This window comes from Chiloscyllium plagiosum, unplaced genomic scaffold, assembly GCF_037043375.1.
Source record: "Chiloscyllium plagiosum isolate Xiang-an unplaced genomic scaffold, Cpla_swu_hap1 HiC_scaffold_2, whole genome shotgun sequence".
Taxonomy (NCBI): domain Eukaryota; kingdom Metazoa; phylum Chordata; class Chondrichthyes; order Orectolobiformes; family Hemiscylliidae; genus Chiloscyllium; species Chiloscyllium plagiosum.
The window spans coordinates 3,735,119-3,755,643 of NW_028270140.1; the positions used below are offsets into that span (position 1 = coordinate 3,735,119).

At 42.8% G+C, this 20,525-nt stretch overlaps 1 protein-coding gene across 5 annotated transcripts in view; it reads left to right on the forward strand.

Moving 5' to 3' along the window:
* dock8 (dedicator of cytokinesis 8) overlaps nucleotides 1-20,525 on the forward strand; it is a 301,292-nt gene that overhangs the window by 221,182 nt on the left and 59,585 nt on the right. For 3 of the 5 annotated variants that reach the window (XM_043718191.2, XM_043718201.2, XM_043718213.2), the window contains 8 exons: nucleotides 698-873; nucleotides 5,353-5,448; nucleotides 10,356-10,451; nucleotides 10,888-11,037; nucleotides 13,458-13,571; nucleotides 16,581-16,736; nucleotides 17,747-17,886; nucleotides 20,175-20,344. In XM_043718191.2, the coding sequence (XP_043574126.1) occupies nucleotides 698-873; nucleotides 5,353-5,448; nucleotides 10,356-10,451; nucleotides 10,888-11,037; nucleotides 13,458-13,571; nucleotides 16,581-16,736; nucleotides 17,747-17,886; nucleotides 20,175-20,344 (1,098 nt within the window). The remainder of the gene's footprint in view (nucleotides 1-697; nucleotides 874-5,352; nucleotides 5,449-10,355; nucleotides 10,452-10,887; nucleotides 11,038-13,457; nucleotides 13,572-16,580; nucleotides 16,737-17,746; nucleotides 17,887-20,174; nucleotides 20,345-20,525) is intronic. The other 2 variants (XM_043718205.2, XM_043718224.2) reach the window with 1 other exon arrangement.

Below are 20,525 nucleotides of genomic sequence, written 5' to 3' on the forward strand. Positions count from 1 at the left end.
CAGTCTGAATAGTTGTGTTTCACCATTAGAGGATGCTCAAGTTCAGTTCAAGAAGTTGGATCGACCCACAGCTGAAATGTGATGCTGACTGAAAATTCTGCACAGCCACTTTGGAGGGAGGCAGACTAATACTGGTGGAGGCTGCCAGTTTTTTTTTGTGTGAAATGCTTTTCTTCTTGCCTTTTGTGTTTGAAACAATATGAAACTTGTGTGAAGTCATCACCAATTTATTCCATTCTGTACCCCTGCTGCAAAACAGGGTTGATGGATAGATGTAAAACAAAGGGTTTTAATTTGTAATTCTTGTGTCATTTCTTGAGAAAATAACAATTATTAGGAAAAGTGGGCATTCAGTTCTTTTCCAGTGTTTAGCTTTTAATTGTTTGCAGCTCAGAGTTCGCAGAGCCATGTCTGAAAGCAGTCCTTCTGACTGGTACTACATGTATGTGACAGTGCTAACTGGTACATGAGACAAATATCGTGTAAAGCCAACTTGGCACTGCAACAACACTCTACAAAAATTCTGTCCATTCTACATAACAATGAAGTTCTTGTTAGATATTTCAATCCCCACAGGTTCAGGAATGAGTACTTTGTGTGTGTATGTTTGGACCCAACCCTGGTTTTGTTCTTTGTAATTCACCCAGGTATAACTGAACTGTACTGAATATTTGCGCTAACATAGACTTTTCTTTAGTTTCAGCAGCACCTCCAATTTTACCAGAGAGCCGTTATTATACTGTGGGGCGTTCCAGTGCAGCTCATGTGGGATCCAGATTGTTACAATCCCGCATCATGAGTAGCAGCAATCCTGATATTGCTGGCACTCAGGCATTAGCTGATGAAGAAATTAAAAATGCCATGTCCTCAAAGGTATGGTACCAAGACTCGGAAAACTTTTATTTTTGGAAATCAGCTTTTTCTTTAAAGAAATAAACACAAAGGAATGGAGATCAAACTGTGATCCCAATACTGTTTAGTCCAGACTCGGGAATCATCTCAGCATTTACTTCTATTCCAGTCTGACCACTGGTTTCTGGTGTTTCCACACAATTGCCAAAATATTTAACTATCTCCACTTCAGGGTCCCTAGTGCTTTCTCGAAAGTTGGAAAATATAACATTGGTGAGAAAACAAGTGATATGGAATTTTATTTGTAACCTATATTCTGTAAACTGAGCCCACGTGGCCATGTTTCTCAGACACCTCATTCCCCTGGTCAATCTTGTGGATTTCTATTTCCAGAAAATTGGGAAGAAAACTTGGGGGAAGAAACTGGCATTCAGTGTTTCCTTTTTTATGGTATAAGGTATAGCAATTTAGCACCGAGCACTCAGTTTGCACAAATGTTGGTGTCAGCTCCATTGACTCCGAGATGTTTAAATCTCTCTCCAGGCCGGAGCACAGCAGGGATGCTCAGCAGGCCAGGAGTAAAGATAGCTCTTTACCTCGTTTAAATACAAAAGACTTTAATGTTAACTATTACCTTATTTCTTTTTTTTTACTTATTCTATGAAATAATGCTTAACTTTCTAACTCTGTTTCTCTTACTACTCTGTACCTACGTGTTTTTGTACCTGGGTACTTTGCTACCTAAGATGGCACCATGTGTAGTGATGTTATACAGATTTCACTGTACTCCTGTTCTTATGTAACTTGAGTACACGTGACAATAAACCTAATTCTAATTCCAAAATGTTGGTGCTCCCGCCAAATCTCTGGCAATTACTTATTAAACATTCAGAGTCAAGACAATGGGCCCTCTGATGGACCCACTCTATGAAATTTGTTCCTGATAAGCAGGACAGATATTGGACCTAGCTGAAAATGTGTTGCTGGAAAAGCACAGCAGGTCAGGCAGCATCCAAGGAGCAGGAGAATTGACATTTCGGGCATGAGCCCTTCTTCAGGAATGAGGAAAGTGTGTCCAGCAGGCTAAGATAAAAGGTAGAGAGGAGGGACTTGGGGGAGGGGCGTTGGAAATGCGATAGGTGGAAGGAGGTTAATGTGATAGGCCGGAGTGGGGGTAGGCGCGGAGAGGTCAGGAAGAAGATTGCAGGTTAGGAAGGTGGTGCTGAGTTCGAGGGTTGGGACTGAGACAAGGTGGGGGGAGGGGAAATGAGGAAACTGGAGAAATCTGAGTTCATCCCTTGTGGTTGGAGGGTTCCATTTGTGGCAGAAATGACGACGGATGATACGCCAACCTCCATGTACATCGTATCGTCCGTCATCATTTCTGCCACCTCCAAATGGACCCCACCACCAGGGATATATTTCCCTCCCCTCCACTATCAGCATGCCAAAAAGACCACTCCCTCCGTGATTCCCTCATCAGGTCCACACCCCCCACCAACCCAACCTCCACTCCCGGCACCTTCCCCTGCAACTGCAAGAAATGCAAAACTTGCGCCCACACCTCCCCCCTCACTTCCCTCCAAGGCCCCAAGGGATACTTCCATATCCGCCACAAATTCACCTGCACCTCCACACACATCATTTACTGCATCCGCTGCACCCGATGTGGCCTCCTCTATATTGGGGAGACAGGCCGCCTACTTGCGGAACGTTTCAGAGAACACCTCTGGGACACCCGCACCAACCAACCCAACCACCCCGTGGCTCAACACTTCAACTCCCCCTCCCACTCCACAAAGGACATGCAGGTCCTTGGACTCCTCCATCACCAGACCATACCAACATGACGGCTGGAGGAAGAGCGCCTCATCTTCCGCCTAGGAACACTCCAACCACAAGGGATGAACTCAGATTTTTCCAGTTTCCTCATTTCCCCTCCCCCCACCTTGTCTCAGTCCCAACCCTCAAACTCAGCACCACCTTCCTAACCTTCTTCCTGACCTCTCTGCCCCCACCCCCACTCCGGCCTATCACCTTCACCTTAACCTCCTTCCACCTATCGTATTCCCAACGCCCCTCCCCTAGTCCCTCCCCCCTACCTTTTATCTCAGCCTGCTTGGCACACTTTCCTCATTCCTGAAGAAGGGCTCATGCCCGAAACGTCGATTCTCCTGCTCCTTGGATGCTGCCTGACCTGCTGCGCTTTTCCAGCAACACATTTTCAGCTCTGATCTCCAGCATCTGCAGTCCTCACTTTCTCCCAGATATTGGATCTATCCTATTAAGGATTCTTCAATAATCCTCATGCCCATTAAGTACAGGGAGTTTATTTTCATTTTTATGGCAATAGTTTCTATGGTGGCTGATTGAGCTCCCATTAACTCTCCAGCCTCAGTTTCTATGGTGGCTGGTTGAGCTCCCATTAACTCTCCAGCCTCAGGGATATGTTCTTCTATTGCCTGCTTCTGCCCTCCCTAGCAACATAAAAACAGAAGAGAGGTTGCTTTTCCCTTAAATCTGCTCAGCCATTCAGAAAGATCCAGGCTTATCTGCATTTATAAGCTTTGCTTCATATTCCTCACTGCCTTCAGCAGGTGTTTAAATATCTCTGATTCATTTGAGCTGGCATCAATTGCTTTTTACAGCAGAAATTTCTGAACCTCTGCCAGGTGTAGGGCTGAATCTTGTAGGGATGATTAGGCAGGCCACAGGAAGGCAGTGTCGCTTCTTTACATGAGACTCACCTTATCTTGTTCCCCTGATGAAGTTGACAGGCCAGCAGTGGACCTTACCCCGAGGCAGGCTCCTGTCAACTGAGAGCCAGTGGCCAGTCCATGGCTGACGGTACCACCATTCTCTCTCTCTCTCTCTCCCTCTCTCTCCCTCCCCCTCCCCCATCTCTCTCACCCCCCCGCCTCTCCTCCCCTCTCTCTCTCCCCTCTCTCTCTCCCTCTCTCTCTCCCCCTCTCTCCCTCTGTCTCCCCCCTTTCTCTCTATGGATGCTGCCAGACCTGCTCAATTTATGCACAACTCGCAGTTTCTTTTTCCACTTTCCAGTTTGCTTCCTTATGCAACATTGCTTTTCTCATTTTCAACCCAATTCTATTCATTCCACATGCCCTTTACTTCCCTCTTTTTCTTCTAGAATCTTATTAACAGTGAGCATCTCAGACAAGGGAGTACCATTACCCCTTGATACTCAGTGACAGGACCATTGCCAACTAGTATCATCTTGGGGGTTATCATTGACCAGAAACTGAACAAAAGCCTAAGACTGCAGCATGATATTGATGGGCTGGTCAGATGGGCAGAGCAGAGGCAAATAGAGTTTAATCCTGAAAAGTTTGAGGTGATGCATTTTTGGAGACAGACCAAGGCAAGGAAGTACACGATAAATGATGGAACCCTAGAAAATACAGAGGATCAGTGGGACGTTGGTGTGTGTGTCCATAGGTCCTTGAAGGATGCAAGACAGATGGATCAGACAATATTTGAAATAGTTGCTGTTATTAGTCAAGGTATTGCATACAAGATAAAGGAGATTGTGATGGAGCTGTATAAGATGTTAGTTAGACCACATCTGGGAGACTGTGCATAGTTCTGGTCACCACCATATAAGAGGGTTAGGATTGGACCAGAGAGAGAGCAGAGGAGATTCACCATGATGTTGTCAGGGCTGGAGCATTTCAGCAATGGGGAGAGGTTTGAGAGGCAGGAGGTGTTTTCCTTAGAGCACAGAAGGCCAACAGGGGACCTGACTGAGGTGTACAGATTTTGAAGGGCAGATCCTTTAGTGGGTTTAATAACCAGAGGACATAGATTTAAGTAAAAGACAGAGGTTTAGAAGGATTGAAGAAAGAACTCAGTGAGTGGTGGACATCTGGAAATCTCTGCCTGAAAGGTGACACCCCAATATTGAAGTAGTGAATAAATCATCGTTTAAGCACCATAGCTCACAAGGCTATGGGCCAAGTGCTGGAAAATGGGAGTGGAGTAGGTGGGTGCTTGATGATTGTCATGGATACAATAGGCTACCATGGATGTTGAGGCACTGTAAAATCCCATGACCCTATTACTGTGACTCCCCCTTCTCCTTTAGGCCTTTCGCCTTCCAAAACTCACCCGAATGTCTTCTTTTTTGGCCCAGCCTTTTTTTTATTATTTTCTTACATCTCTGAAACACCACAAGAGGTTTTTCTATGTAGAGGTACTGTATAACTGAAAGCCTTTTTTGTTATATTATGCTAATCCTGTACTTTGAATTATTGACTTATTTTAAAAATTCTTATACTGCAGAGATAATTGATAACTGTGTGTTTGGACAAATGTGCAGAGCTGCAGGGGGAGTGACACAAGGTGAATTGCAGCTTCAGAGTCTCGCACAGACATGACTGGATGAATTGCCCTCCTTCTGCACTATAACCATTATAAGATTTTAGGTGCTAATAACCATCACCCTGTCTGCTCAATTATTTTGTCGTGGACCTTTTACTGTAGGGAATGGATCGAAGCGGTGTGCGGATGTCTTCCTACGTCGAAGTCAGCAGCTATTTCCACAACGCTAGCTCAGTTGGACGATCATCAACCAGAAAGGTAGACTGCCACAAAGCACCAGGAGATGTTTGTTGCACCTGCCAGCACAGCACTTTCAAACCAAACACAAAATATTTATTTACGTATATCAGGTTCAGCTTTAGCTACTCAATGTAAAATGTCAACTCATTATACACTTTGAATCTTCAATGAACATTGCACCTTTTTTTGATGAGGCCTTTCATTAAGGTTCTTGACACAAAATGCACGTCAGCAATGGTTAGTGCTGCACAAATCGACTACATTTTACACCAAAGGGAAACAACTCGTTTTTAATTATGAATCATGCATACTTAAACGTGATCAATTTCAAGCCCCAAAGGAAATACGCATGAGGAATGTGTACAGAAATAATTATGATGGTTCCAAATAACAAGGTACGCACGCACACACACACACACACACACACGTTACATTTACTACTCACCTGGTTTAATAGCTAAAGTACTTTGAAACATGACTTCCACTTGAGAATTTGATTTCTACCAAGTAACCCATTTCAATTATTGGACAAGACTGTACACGTTTGATTAGTAATCATAACAATTTGTAAGTATATGTGAGCTAATGAATTTTATTGACTCTCCTTTTCCATCTCAGTACCATTCTCCACCTGCTTGCAATAAGAATAGTGAAGGAGTTAATGTGAGGCAGCCACTTGAACTGAAAGGTGACAACTGATCCACTGGGCCTTGCTTCCCCAGCATGTGGAAGTGCCTGGCTGCTGCCTGAATATTCCACGTAGCCATGTAGCTGAGATTGATCATGGAGCCATTGGGGCAATAAAGGCATTACCTCAAGAGCCATTGCATATACCATTCAACATACTGAGCAAACATGCTGTCCTTTTGGAACACTTAGTGCAGTAGATTGTTTCCATCTCACTAAAGTTTCAGGAAATGTACATTTTCAGCTCATTCTAGTCAGAGAGTCATACAGCACAGAAACAGACCCTTCAGTCCAACTCATCCATGCCAACTAGATTTCCCAACTAAACTATTCCCATTTGTGTTTGGCCTATATCCCACTGAATGTTACCTATTCATGTACTGTCCAAAAGTCTTTTAAACATTGTAACTGTACCTACATCCAAATGTTCTCTGGCAGTTCATCGCACACACAAACCACCTTCTGAGTGAAAAGGTTACCCCGAAGGTCCCTTTTAAATCTTGCTCCTCTCACCTTCAAATTATGCCCTCTAGTTTTCAACTCCTCCACACTAGAGAAAAGACCTTTGCTATTCACCTTATCTCTGTCCCTTATGATTTTATAAATTTCCATAAGGTCATTCCTCAACCTCCTACACTTCATCTCCAATTTTAATGAACAATCTCTCTCAAAATAATCAACATGTAACAGATCACAAATTAATTTATTTTATTTTTGGTTTATTTATATTTAACAAGAATCTTCCCTGCTGCATTGCACTGTTTCTTCTTCATGTAAAGTGTCTGCACTAATTACATATTCTTTGCTATTGCATGCAGTTCTGGTCTGCTTACTTGAGGAGGGATGTAGTTACATTTGAAGGCAGTCCTGAGGAGGTTTCACGAGATTGATTCCAGAGGGTCTTATGAAGAGAGATTGAGAAATTTTGGCCTCTACTCTCTGGAGATTAGAAGAATGAGAGGAGATCTAAGTCAGATGCAAAGGGGGATTGACAGAGTAAATGTTGAAAAGATGCTTTCTGATGTGGAACAATCCAGAACAAATCTTGGGATAAGGGGTAACGGATTTGAAACAGAGATGAGGAGAAATTAAGTCTCTCAAAATATCGAGAATCTGTGGAATTCACTACCCAAGAGTATGGTGAATGCCGGGACATTGAGTAAATTTAAGGAGGACAGAGAGAGATGTTTAATTAGTAATGGGTTGAAGGGTTGTGGAGACTGAGCAGGCAAGTGATGTTGAGAGCAAATGAGGTCAGCCATGATCGTATTGAATGGCAGAGCAAATGTGAAGGGCTGAATCATCTACTCCTGATTCTTATGTTCTTCGAGTTTATTCGATAATATTGTGCACACTGTCCCCTAATCATTTACAACCTAATGTCATATTATAAATAACCAACCATTCTGTAGATTTGTCATTCTTTTTCATCTTGATTGCCATCTTCCGATGTTTTCTGTTCCAAATTCAACTGCTAGAATGTCCAGCAAATGTTACGAGATAGAGAAAAATAGAAAGAATGGTTGTATGAAAAGAGAACATGCGAGAAATAGTCAGCAGGTCAGACAGTTTCTGTGGAGAGTGTAACAGAATTAATATTTCAGACTGTTGAACTTTCATCAGAACCAGAAGTAGTTAAAGATGTAACTGATTGTAAGCAAGTACAAAGGCAGGGAAATTGGAAACGAGGGGAAGAAAAATCAATTGTGAGAGAGAGTGGGAGGCAGGCAAGATGGAAGGAAGGAAGGGGGTGAATGGGGCAAGACAAAAGTGGATAGTGTTAGATAGGTATTTAATGAAATTATCAAAGGTCTGGGATGAATGACAAATATTAGGGTTGTTGTGACATGTGAGCATGTTCTATTCTGAGAAACAGTTCAAGAAAATGTTGGTGATACAGTCCCATCAACCCCTTCACTAATGAGGTGATAGTTTACAAAGTCACCCTTGCGCTCCGCTCTCAGTGTTTAAACTACTACAACATTGTCTCCTGATATTCACTACATAAAATAGAGTGCATTTTAATCATACTTGCTATCTAAGAGCATCTTGATATCCTATTGAGGGAATGGGCTGGTACGCTGCATTGCTCTCTGTGTACATGTACTAAAACCACTAATTCAGAATTGAGCAGTGGTTACTCTCCTTTATTGTTTGTGTGGCAGTCTTCCTTTTGATTCCCAATGTTGTTAGTTTGCTTTAATCTTGTTCTCTTTCCCCACAGATTAATGATCTTCCCTTCCCTTCCTTTATGTGCACCTCTTGTTGAAGGCAAATGTTGAATATTAATAGTTGGTACATGTTACAAAAGGACAAGATTTATAGTTCCAACCATACTGCTGAACTCATTTCCTTTTGTTAATACTTTAGGAAAAGGCCAGTTGTTAGATATGCTGCATTTACTGTCATGCTACATCTTTGTCATCAAAACAACAATCAAACCAAATAACCTGAGCATTTCAGTTTGAGCAGTTTCCATCACACCTTCTATAAAAGGTTAATGCCACTTTGTTTTGGGAGTTAATCAGAAGTCTAACTCCCATATTGCTCCTGTTCTATCATGGGCTTATTGCTTTATCCTTATAATAGTAATAGATGTGGCTTTTGGCACTCAGGTGGGATGAACAAACCACAGAGTTATTACATATGTTTCTTCAAGAAGCATTGAAATCAATGCTTGGGTGCAATTTTGGTTATTAGATGAGCTTCTACTAAGTTCAGAATCATCTTTCTGACCAGCCCTTCACCCTGAAACATTGGACTTTTTCTGAGCTTACCGTTGGTATAATGCCCATAGAGTTTGATTACTTTTTTGGAAAGTACAACTGTCAGAAATAAATTGATAGACAAAGATTTCACATTTTGAGACGTTCACTGTAACAAAGAAATTAAAATCATCATAGTTGAAACAGTAATTAACAGGTAACTAATGTAACCAAAAAGGAAAAGAGGTATGTTTAGCATTGACTAAATCATGCCTTGTGAATTGATTTTACTTTACACCATGGTTCTGGAAAATATGAAGCATTAAAGAAACAATTAATCCCAGGTCTTCAACTGATGTTCACCTCTTTATTCCACAACAGGTCAAAACTTCCAGTTTATAGACGTTCATTTCCCTTAAAGACTACCCAGTCTTTAAATATTCAAGAATCCCAACTGTTCCTTATGAACAGACGCTAAACCTTTAAAAGCACAAATAGTTTTCTCTGAATTTCCAAACCAGCTGTCGTTCTCCCACTCCACTCTTTTTTTGTGTGTGTGAAATAATATAAAATTATCACCCAGTGCATCAGTAGGTTTCTATTTGGGTTTCATTTGCATAGCAACTTTAAGTCACTGGGCTGTCCTCAAATTGAGGTGTTTACAATGAATTCCAATTATACTTTTTTTTCCATATTTTTAAGGTTTTTTTTGTATTAAAGGTACATTTTGAAACTTAATTGTCTTGTAAAGTTCAGCATTCATAACATTGCTCCAGAAAGCTGACCCCTCACCCCTGTTACAGCTGCTCAGTGGAACAGCCTGGCGACAAGCGACAGTATATCTGAGATATACAAATAGGCAGAGAGATGTAGGCCAGAAAACAATGTCCATCTTTTCTCCTGGTGGCTTTTTAATCCTTTTTATGTCAGCCTTTGCTTCATCAGAAGACACAGTAGCAGTCCCCAGGAAGTCCACCAGAATTTCTTGGCTTTGCAATAGAAGGCTGTCACACACTGTCGGGAATTTAACTAGGAATCTGCTCTGCCTCCATGACGGCCTACTAGCCAGATATCCAGGCTAGAGTTTTCAGAAGGGATGAAAGGATAACAAAGCCCTGTGTATAATTCCCAATATTGCTGTAGATCTACATGTTATTCACTGATAAACAGAGGCTCATTTGTGGGAACAACATGGACATCTCTTCACTGTGAGCCTGTGGGTAAACAAATGCGAACAATGTTTTATGTCTGTACAAATAGTTTGTAAATTACTGGAGTTTATAATTAAGATATTTTGGGAATGACTGGTAGAATTTTATTTTTTGGAAATCTTTTGTGATGTTTAATGCAGTTGTTGTATTTCATAAGGAAAATGAGAAATCCTACACTGATGACATAAAAGTTCAAGGAAGGTTCTGTGACAGTAGCTCAAACATAAATGGGAAACAGAAAATCTTAAAAAAAAACATATCTAAGCAAAGGCAAACATCCCTGGTGCCTTTTTGTAAAATTTTGCTTTCAATTATTATCCAGCAATTTCACGAAGAGCTGGCACTGCAGATGGTCGTCAGTACAGGAATGGTGAGAGAAAACGTCTTCAAATATGCCTGGTTCTTCTTTGAGCTTCTGGTAGGTCCACAGACAGTCATTGTGACCTATTTCACTTGATGTATTTTGACAAAGCTAGGTCATTTAGCTGCTTGTTTTGTTTTCTTTCTCAGATACTCAATCATTTTCCTTTCCTGTCTCTTGGGTTCACATCAATCGTTTCCATATACTTTCCATTTTGTCAGTTTCCACTTTGCGAATTCTAATACGATTTATGTCTATCTCAATATTTTATGTATTGTAAACCCAGCCTGGTCAACCCCCTTCTCATGGTCAGTCTACTTATTCCAAGCATCCAAGTGGTAATCCTCCTGTGATCTTTCTGAGAAACCTTTTGTGATCTCTGAACTATGGCCTGGTTTGCTGATGTATAATTGATTGAAATTAAAAATTGACTTGTGATCTTTAGCAATGTTCCAATAATGATTCTGGAAAATTGTTTTTTTTATGAAAATAGATTAAAAGCATGGCTCAGTACTTTTGCATGATGGAAAAGCAGGAATGTTCCCGAAAATTACGCTTTTCTGATCGCTTCAAAGATGACATTACCACGATCGTCAACGTGGTTACAGCAGAGATTGGCACAATTCTTGTGAAACAACAAAAGGTAGATTTTCTTTCAGAAAACATCATAGAAATGTTTAAAGAAGTATCAGCACTAAAAGAAAAATCTCTTAATTCTATCCGCCAAAACCCCAGTTTTCCCCAGTTCTTGATTATATTTCATCACATCTGGCTTCCTTTAAGGACTCCATTCCATTCTCTCAGTTTCTCATCTGTTCCAATGATACCACCTTGGACAGGAATGCATCGGACATGTCCTTTCTCCTCAACCAAAGACCCAACTCGCTCCATACTGTGGGTGGACAGGGTCCTCAGTCATGCCTGACCCTTTACCACAGTCCTCATGCTTTCCCCTAATACCATAAGAGATAGGAGCAGAAGTTAGGCCGTTCAGCCCATCAAGTCTGCTCCACCATTTAATCATGTCTGATAAGTTTCTCAACCCCATTCACCAGCTTTCTTCCTGTAATCCTTAATCCCCATGATACTCAAGAACCTGTCTATCCCAGGTTTAAATATTTTCAGTGACCTGGCCTCTACAGCCTTCTGTGGCAATGAATTCCACAGATTCCCCACTCTCTGGCTGTAGAAGTTACTCCTTATCTCCGTTCTAAAAGGTCTTCCCTTTACTCTAAGGCTATGCCTTTGGGTTCTACTCTCATCCACCAAGAGAAATGTCTTCCCAACATCTACTCTGTCCATCCAGGCCATTCAGTGTTTTGAGTCAGGAGTGGAGTGCTGGAAAAGCACAGCAGGTCAGGCAGCATCCAAGGAACACGAGAATCGACATTTCGGGGATTGAAGGGCTTCCTGATGAAGGGCTTATGCCCAAAACATTAATTCTCCTGTTCCGCGGATGCTGCCTGACTTGCTGTACTTTTCCAGCACTACACTCTCAACTCTGATCTCCAGCATTTGCAGTCCTCACTTTCTCCCATTTGGTATTCTGTATGTTTGGATTAGATTCCACCCCACACGCCCCCCCCCCCCCCACCCCACCATCCTTCTAAACTCCATCGAGTATACATAGAACATAGAAGAATACAGCGCAGTACAGGCCCTTCGGCCCTCGATGTTGCGCCGATCCAAGCCCACCTAACCTATACTAACCCACTATCCTCCATATGCCTATCCAATGCCCGCTTAAATGCCCATAATGAGGGAGAGTCCACCACTGCTACTGGCAGGGCATTCCATGAACTCACGACTCGCTGAGTAAAGATCCAGAGTCCTCAAACGTCCCTCATATGTTAAGCTTTTCAATATGGGACTACTCTCGTTAACCTCTGAACCCGCTCCAGGGCCATTCCATCCTTCCTGAGATTTGGGGCCCAAAACTGCTCACAGTAATTTCCCCGCCACCCAGAATGATGTTCAACTTCCTGCTTGTCCTCACTTTCCACCCCACCAATCTTCAAGTTGAAGGGTGATCCTCCATCTTTTTTGCAACGTCCAGCAGGATGCCACCATCAAAAACATTGTCTCCTTCCCTCCCTTGTCAACATTCCACAGGGATCATACTTCACATGATAATTTGGTTAATTTCTCCATTATTCCTAATACTTACTCATCTTACCCATTGTCTCATGCTAAGGCAGAAAGCTTAAAGCATACCTTTTCCCCTCCTAAACTCATCATCCAGGTGAAGCAGTGGTCTACTTGTATTTCTGTCAATTTAGTCCATTACATCTACTGCTTACAATATGGCTTCCTTCAGATTGGTGACACCAAATGCATATTGGAACTCGCTTTGTGGGACACCTCTGCTCTGTCTATAAGAATGACCCTGACCTTCCAATTATTTGACATTTCAATAAGCCATTTTGCTTTTGACTAATGTTTCCATCCTTGGCCAATGTTCCAGCGAAGCCCAAAATAAGCTGGAGAGTAGCACCTCATTTTCTGCAAAGGTATTTTGCAGCCTTCAGAACTCAACATTGAGTTCAGCAGTTTCAGAGCATGGACACTGTCCTCCCATTTGTTTTTACATTGTGTCTTGTTTGCATGGATTTGCTCTTAGCAAAATTAACCTATTTCTATTACTCACCTCGACTATTAACACCTATTCTGTATCTATAACCCTTCTTTATTACCGCTAGCACTCCCTTTTGCTCGTTTACTCTGGGCACCCTCACCATCTTCATAAAAACACAACTTCCCAGCTGCCTTCAGTCCTGGTGTTAAACTAGAAGCATTAACTTGTGTTTTTCTCCCCGTAGATGCTGCCAGACCTCTTCAGCACTTTCTCTTTTTTTAATTTCAGATCTCCGGCATCCACAGTATTTTACATTTTAAGTTTAGTTGCTGATGTGTTCCCCTTCACCCTCCTCATTTCTTCCATCATAATGAGGCGCTGATGATTGAAAGACTAACTTTTTAAGTAAAAAATCACAAAAACTGTGGAAGGCTGTGGAAGCGTTTTGTCGGATAATGAAATATTGATTTTAATTTTTTTGATCATAGGAAACAGAGCAGGCTGAAAAAATCAACATAAGCTTGGCATTTTTCCTGTATGACCTTCTATCGCTCATGGACCGTGGCTTTGTGTTTAGTCTCATTAGAAATTATTGCTGCCAGGTAAAGAAACATGTTCACTTGCTGAATTTCTAATGTACAACTCGAAGTCAACAAGCAATGTAAATATGTTAGGCAAAGGTGAGGACTGCAGATGCTGGAAACCAGAGTTTAGATCAGAGTGGTGCTGGAAAATCACAGCAGGTCAGGCAGCATCCGAGGAGCAGTAAAATCGACGTTTCGGGCAAAAGCCCTTCATCAGGAATAGAGGCAGGGAGCCTCCAGAGTGGAGAGATAAATGGGGGTGGGGTAGGGCTGGGGAGAAGGTGGCAAAGAGTACAATAGGTGAATGGGGATTGGGATGGAGGTGATAGGTCAGAGGGAGTGTGGAGGAAGGTAGCAAAGAGTACAATAGGTGAATGGGGGTGGGGAGAAGGTAGCAAAGAGTACAATAGGTGAATGGGGGTGGGGATGGCGGTGATAGGTCAGAGGGGAGGTTAGATTGGGAAGAGAGATTGGCAGGTAGGACAGGTCATGGGAACGGTGCTAAGCTACAAGGTTGGAACTGGGTTAAGGTGGGGGGGGAGGGGAAATGAGGGAACTGGTGAAGTCTACATTGATGCCCTGGGGTTGAAGTGTTCTGAGGCGGAAGATGAGGCGTTCTTCCTCCAGGCGTCAGGTGGTGAGGGAGCACAAGTGGAGGAGGCCCAGGTTCTGCATGTCCTCGGCAGATTGGGAGGGGGAGTTGAAAAATGTTGGGCCATGAGGCGGTGTGGTTGATTGGTGTGGGTGTCCCGGAGATGTTCCCTAAAGCGCTCTGCAAGGAGACGTCCAGTCTCCCCAATGTAGAGGAGACCGCATCGGGAGCAACGGATACAATAAATGATATTGGTGGGTGTACAGGTGAAACCTTGGTGGATGTGGAAGGCTCCTTTGGGGCCTTAGATGGTGGTGAGAGGGAGGTGTGGGCGCAGGTTTTGCAATTTGGGCGGCACGGTGGCACAGTGGTTAGCACTGCTGCCTCACAGCGCCAGAGACCCGGGTTCAATTCCCGCCTCAGGCGACTGACTGTGTGGAGTTTGCACGTTCTCCCCGTGTCTGCGTGGGTTTCCTCCGGGTGCTCCGGTTTCCTCCCACAGTCCAAAGATGTGCAGGGTCAGGTGAATTGGCCATACTAAATTGCCCATAGTGTTAGGTAAGGGGGTAAATGTAGGGGTATGGGTGGGTTTCGCTTCGGCGGGTCGGTGTGGACTTGTTGGGCCGAAGGGCCTGTTTCCACACTGTAATCTAATCTAATCTAATCTAATCTAATCTAATTCCTGCGGTGGCAGGGGAAGGTGCCAGGACGGGAGGGTGGGTTGTTGGGGGCGTGGACATGACCAGATAGTCATGGAAGTCACTTGAATGTAAATATGTTGTTCACACAGCACCAACTTTGCAACAACTCAGGCACTATGTTACTTTCTGAACAAAATATATTTAGCAACATTCGTTGTTGAAAATGATCAAATGCCTAAAATCATGGATATTCATGAAATGACACCAAAGAATGACAAATCCCTAGCAGATTACTCTCTGTTGTTTTCCTGGTGGCAATGGCAAGTTATTTGGATGATTCTCTTGAAAGAATGGAGAGTGGAATTGAGATGGGTCATTACAGTCCCATGGTGAAGTTCCAGGATTTGACCATTTCTACCATTGATTCTTTTGTCTTTCCTGTGTTATATGTTCACAGTTATTCAATTTGTTTCTATGTTCTCTTTCCATTTAGATTTTAACAGGGCCAACTACACCAGACCAAGGAACAATTAGATAGCCTACTCCCAGTGCCCCTGCCAAAAGATGATCTGCTTTTGTCCCGTGACAGAGCCACTAGGACAGGTCAATTTCTCTCGATTCCTACACAGACTCTTCCTTTGACATGGAGAAGATTGAAAGCTTAGTTATTTAATGATTACAAATGTGTCGCCATAGCCCATTACCTTATGATATAGTTACCATCTGGCTGTGTTCCATTTGAAGGAAAGAACACAACATCACAGCTCACTGCCTTTTAAAACTCAAAATAAACACATTCTCGTACATCTTGAAGGTTTCTCCAAGATGTGTTTTCCATCGGGGGAGTTCAGGCACAGTATTTCCCTCAGTATAAAACACGCTCACAGATTTGGGGGCTCATTAAACAGGTATGGTGGAAACTTGGTGGGGGTTTGCTGCTGCTGTTGCTATTCGGGGAAAATGAGGCAGCACTGCAGCGGGTTCCCAGGCTGTACCTTCCACCCACTCCGTACATCTGTGACTGGATGATCAACAGGCAGAAGGTTAACTTGTGCACTGAAACTGGGGCATGTGTATTCCTTTCCAGCCTTCTAATAACAATCAGTCTTCCAACCCGATTTCTCTTCATATTCTGCTGTTGTGCTGCATGGTTTTGGAGGAAAACTTGAGAAGAATCCAGCTGTTAACCCTTGGTTCTTTACTGTATATATTAGGATGGCTGCCTGAATTCAATTCTGATCATGGTTGAGCTAGTGAGCCTCTGCTATTGCAGTTCAGTAGTTAGCTGCATTACCCTTGTCAAAGAGAGACACTGCTCACTGTCCAGTAGTCCATGATGTTTATGTCATGACTCTGTTGCCCCAGTTGTGAAATAACATGACAACGTGACTGTCTAGTTTCACAGCTGAATGCTCACTTAAGTGAAGTATTACCCAGCTACTGTAGGAAGGAAAGCAGACAAAATTAAAAAGGTAACAAATCAGCCATCTATATTGTGGACTAAGTTAAAAACTACACAACACCAGGTTACACTCCAACAGGTTTAGTTGGAAGCACTAGCTTTCGGAGCGCTGCTCCTTCATCAGGTGGTTGTGGAATACACAATTATAAGACACTGAATTTATAGCAAAAGTTGGTTATAAAATAAGTTAGATAAAAACAATGACTGCAGATGCTGGAAACCAGAGTCTAGATTAAAGTGGTGCTGGAAAAGCACACAGTTCAGGCAGCATCCGAGGAGTCTATAAAATACGTTGGTTTCATTAACATTCTTTTGAATCTGTTCCATTGTAGCTTTCTATCAAACTGCAATCAATGCCCACCCTCATTTCGATGAGACTGGAGTTCCTGAGGATTCTCTGCAGCCATGAACACTATCTCAGCCTCAACCTTTTCTTTATCACCAATCTGTCTGCACCAGCTTCCCCATGCCTCTCAATATCATCACAGGTAAAGACAACCATGCATCACGTTCAGCTGACTTTGCTTTGTGAACCTCACTGTGAATTTGCTTTGATGATGTAGTGTTTAGTGTCTTGCGCAGTTCTTCATAACATGTTCCATTCACACAGATAAAGAAACTCTTGTCTCGTGCATTTGCTCATCATTGAGATGAAGGCTGGCTGTTGTACTCTTTCATTGAAACCCACAGTGTGAGTTTGGTTAATGGCCAATATTGGAGGTGTCTTTTGCTACTAGTTTTCCTCTGCCAGTCCAAGTCAGGTGCTGATCATCGTGATCACTTACAATTCTCAAGAAGCTCCAGTTTCCTCCCACAGTCCAAAGATGTGCAGGTTAGGTGAATTGGTCATGCTAAATTACCCGTAGTGTTAGGTAAAGAAGTAAATGTAGGGGAATGGGTGGGTTGCGCTTCGGCGGGTCGGTGTGGACTTGTTGGGCCGAAGGGCCTGTTTCCACACTGTGAGTAATCTAATCTAATCTAATCAAGCTAAAAAAATGTTTAAATGACAAAGGAGCAAATGATGTTTAATCAGTAAGACCACTGCTTGCAGACAATATTGATGGATCCTGATCTATGGATCAGGCCATTGGGGGGTTTATAATGAAGTTTGTTTCCATGTATCCAAATTGTATCCAGCAAGTCAGCACTCTCTCGGAAATGTAGCCATCCCATTTTTTTTTATTAAAGTGTTGTCTAGTGGAAACATTCGTTTCAGATCCGTGACAGTGTCAGGGTTTGTGGAACATTTTTAGTTGTTCAGTCTGGACAGTTTGGGATCAGTTTGCACAAGTTAGAGAGGGACTAAAGCTCAGTAAATATGAGAAGGAGACAGATGTAGACTCAAAATTTCGGAGTGTGGTCGTTAGCTGTGCTGCTGAGAGGTCAGCTAAACAGCACAGACTAGGAGAATTGAAGAGCAGTTGAGTGTGCTGTTGGAATTCTTCCTGAGTCCATTTGTATGTCAATTTCTTTTAACCGTGTCTTTTCTATTCAATAGAATTCTAGTTCGTCTTCAAGTGTCCAAGACCAAAGGATTGCCAACATGTTTGAGCTTTCAGCTGATTATCGTCAACAGCACTTTCTGACTGGACTGCTGTTCACTGAGCTCACAGCTGCACTGGATACTGACATAGAAGGGTATGGGGTTTAACCTCTGTTCACATTTCAGTGAAACAAATTAGTTATTTGTAATGGACTCACATGATCTGGAATGAAGAATCTCATGATGGTTGACCATGAACTGTTGCCGATCGTCAGGTAAAACCCATTTGGTTAACTAATGTCCTTTAGGGAAAGAAACTGCTGTCTTACCTGGTCTGGCCTACATGTGACTCCAGACCCACAGCAATGTGGCTGACTCTTAACTGCCCTCTGGGTAATTAGGAATGGGTAATAAGTATTGGCCTGGCCAGTCATGCCCTCATCCCTTGAATCAATAAAAAACGGTTCTCAGATCGGCGGATTCAGAGAGCAAATTAGTTGAATGTGGCTAGCGACTGGCCAGCCATTTGAATGAACAGGTTATGGGGCTACACTAACTCCAACTGTAACTATTAACTTCAGTTCTTCACTTTGTTTTTGATTTATTTGAATATATTTTGGTGAATCAACTGACCTAGATTTCAGTGAACATGTCCATTCATTTCTGCACAAACCCACCACTAAATAATGTCAAACATACAGCTGAGTTTCTGCTCAAACCACTCTTAAATATGCCACCGTCAAACTTTCCCTCACCAGTACTGTAACTAATTCTAAATCCAGTCTACCAATACATCTCTAAAGTGCCCAATTTACTGATTAGTTGTCGAATGATAAATTGTTTACCTGTTGGCTATAGTGATGAGTTTATTCCAATACTTACTTCCCTGAGTCATGAAGTGAAAAAATGTTTTGGTCTCAGCAACTTAGGAAGCAAAATGCTGGAATGTATTTGGAATCAGTGAGAGATCTTTGGTACAGTAGCTGTAAGAATTAATGCTGAGGGGACAGGGTTCTTCGTGGGGGAAGTGATCATGAATGTACGGTCCATGCCTCTGGTTTACATTTGTTTATGAAGATCGATATGTTAACAAATAAATCTCATGTAAGCCTGAAAAGAACAGTTGTTCCCAACCAAATCAACACTAAACTTCCTAAGATACAAACAGTTGATAATGACTTCATTAATGACTGATCCATGTATGGCTGTGAACTAGATAGGGCTTGTGCCCAGCGTGTGGAAAGAGATGGGTAGTTGAAAAGAATATTTATCATCTATAAATCATAAACCTATCAGTAGCTTTTCATAATTTTTTAATAGGTTTATGGAAATAAGATTGGCTGCAGAGGAATACACTAGAAGAAAGTGAGGCCTGCAGATGCTGGAGGCTCAGAGTCGAGTGTGGTGCTGGAAAAGCACAGGAGGTCAGGCAACATCCAAAGAGCAGGAGAATTGACATTTTAGGCAAAAGCCCTTCATCAGGAATGAGGCTGGGAACCTTGGGGGTGGAGAGTTAAATGGAGGGGGTTGAGGTTGGAGGAAAGGTAGCTGAGAGTGCGACAGGTGGATGGAGGTGGGGGTAAAGGTGGTAGGTCGGAGAGGAGGGTGGAGCGGATAGGTGGGAAGGAAGATGGACAGGTAGGACAGGTCATGAGGGCGGTGCTGGTGAAATCGCCAGTTTCCTCATTTGCACTCCCTGCACCTTACCCCAGATCCAACCTTCCAACTCAGCACCGCCCTCACGACCAGTCCTACCGTCCATCTTCCATCCCACCTATCCGCTCCACCCTCCATTCCGACCTGTCACCTTTACCCCCACCTCCATCCACCTGTCACACTCTCAGCTACCTTTCCTCCAGCCCCACCCCCCTCACATTTACCTCTTCACAGCCTCGGCTCACAGCCTCATTCCTGATGAAGGGCTTTTGCCTGAAACATCGATTCTCCTGCTCCTCGGGTGCTGCCTGACCTGCTGTGCTTTTCCAGCACCACACACTCAATTCCAGAGGAATACAATTTTACAGAATATCTTTTGTTACCATTATTCATCTTCCTATGTACCACTGTCAAATGCACTTAATCACGCATTACCATAAGAACTGTAGGAGACAGGAACAGAAGCAGATCATGGCTGATCCAACATTCCCCATGTCCACCTTCCTGTGATTTCCCCGTAATCCTTGACTCTTCTAGTGATCAAGAATGTATCTATCGCACCCTTGGTATATCTGCCCCCACAGCTCTCTGTGTCAAAGAATTTCAAAGATCCACATCCATCACAAAGTATTAAATATTTACCCAATCAGTAGTGTTTTCTGTTAACATTTGTACAAAAATAGTGAAACTCAAAGAAGGAGTTTCATATTTCTTTGCAGGTGAATTAACTGCCGAAACAACTTGGAACAGAAATAATTGACCATCTGATATTTGCTTACTCCTGCAGGATAGCAAAGGTTCAAAAGAAAGCTGTCAATGCCATTGTCAGTCTGCTGTGTTCCCACGATCTGGACTCTCGCTATTCAAAACCAGAGATCAAAGCAAAAGTAGCTGCCTTGTACCTCCCTCTGATCGGGATCATTCTAGATGCATTGCCACAGCTCTATGACTTCACAGGTACTTTTCACCTGCTTTACATTTGCTAGAGTGAGAGTCTTGTACTATTGAAAATGAATATGATAGTATGACAATTATAGATGTTTACAAAATCATGCTGGGGCACGTTTAGGGTGAATAGCAAGGTCTTTTCTCCAGGGTGGTGGGGGGGGGGGTGGTACAGAACTAGACGGGATAGGTT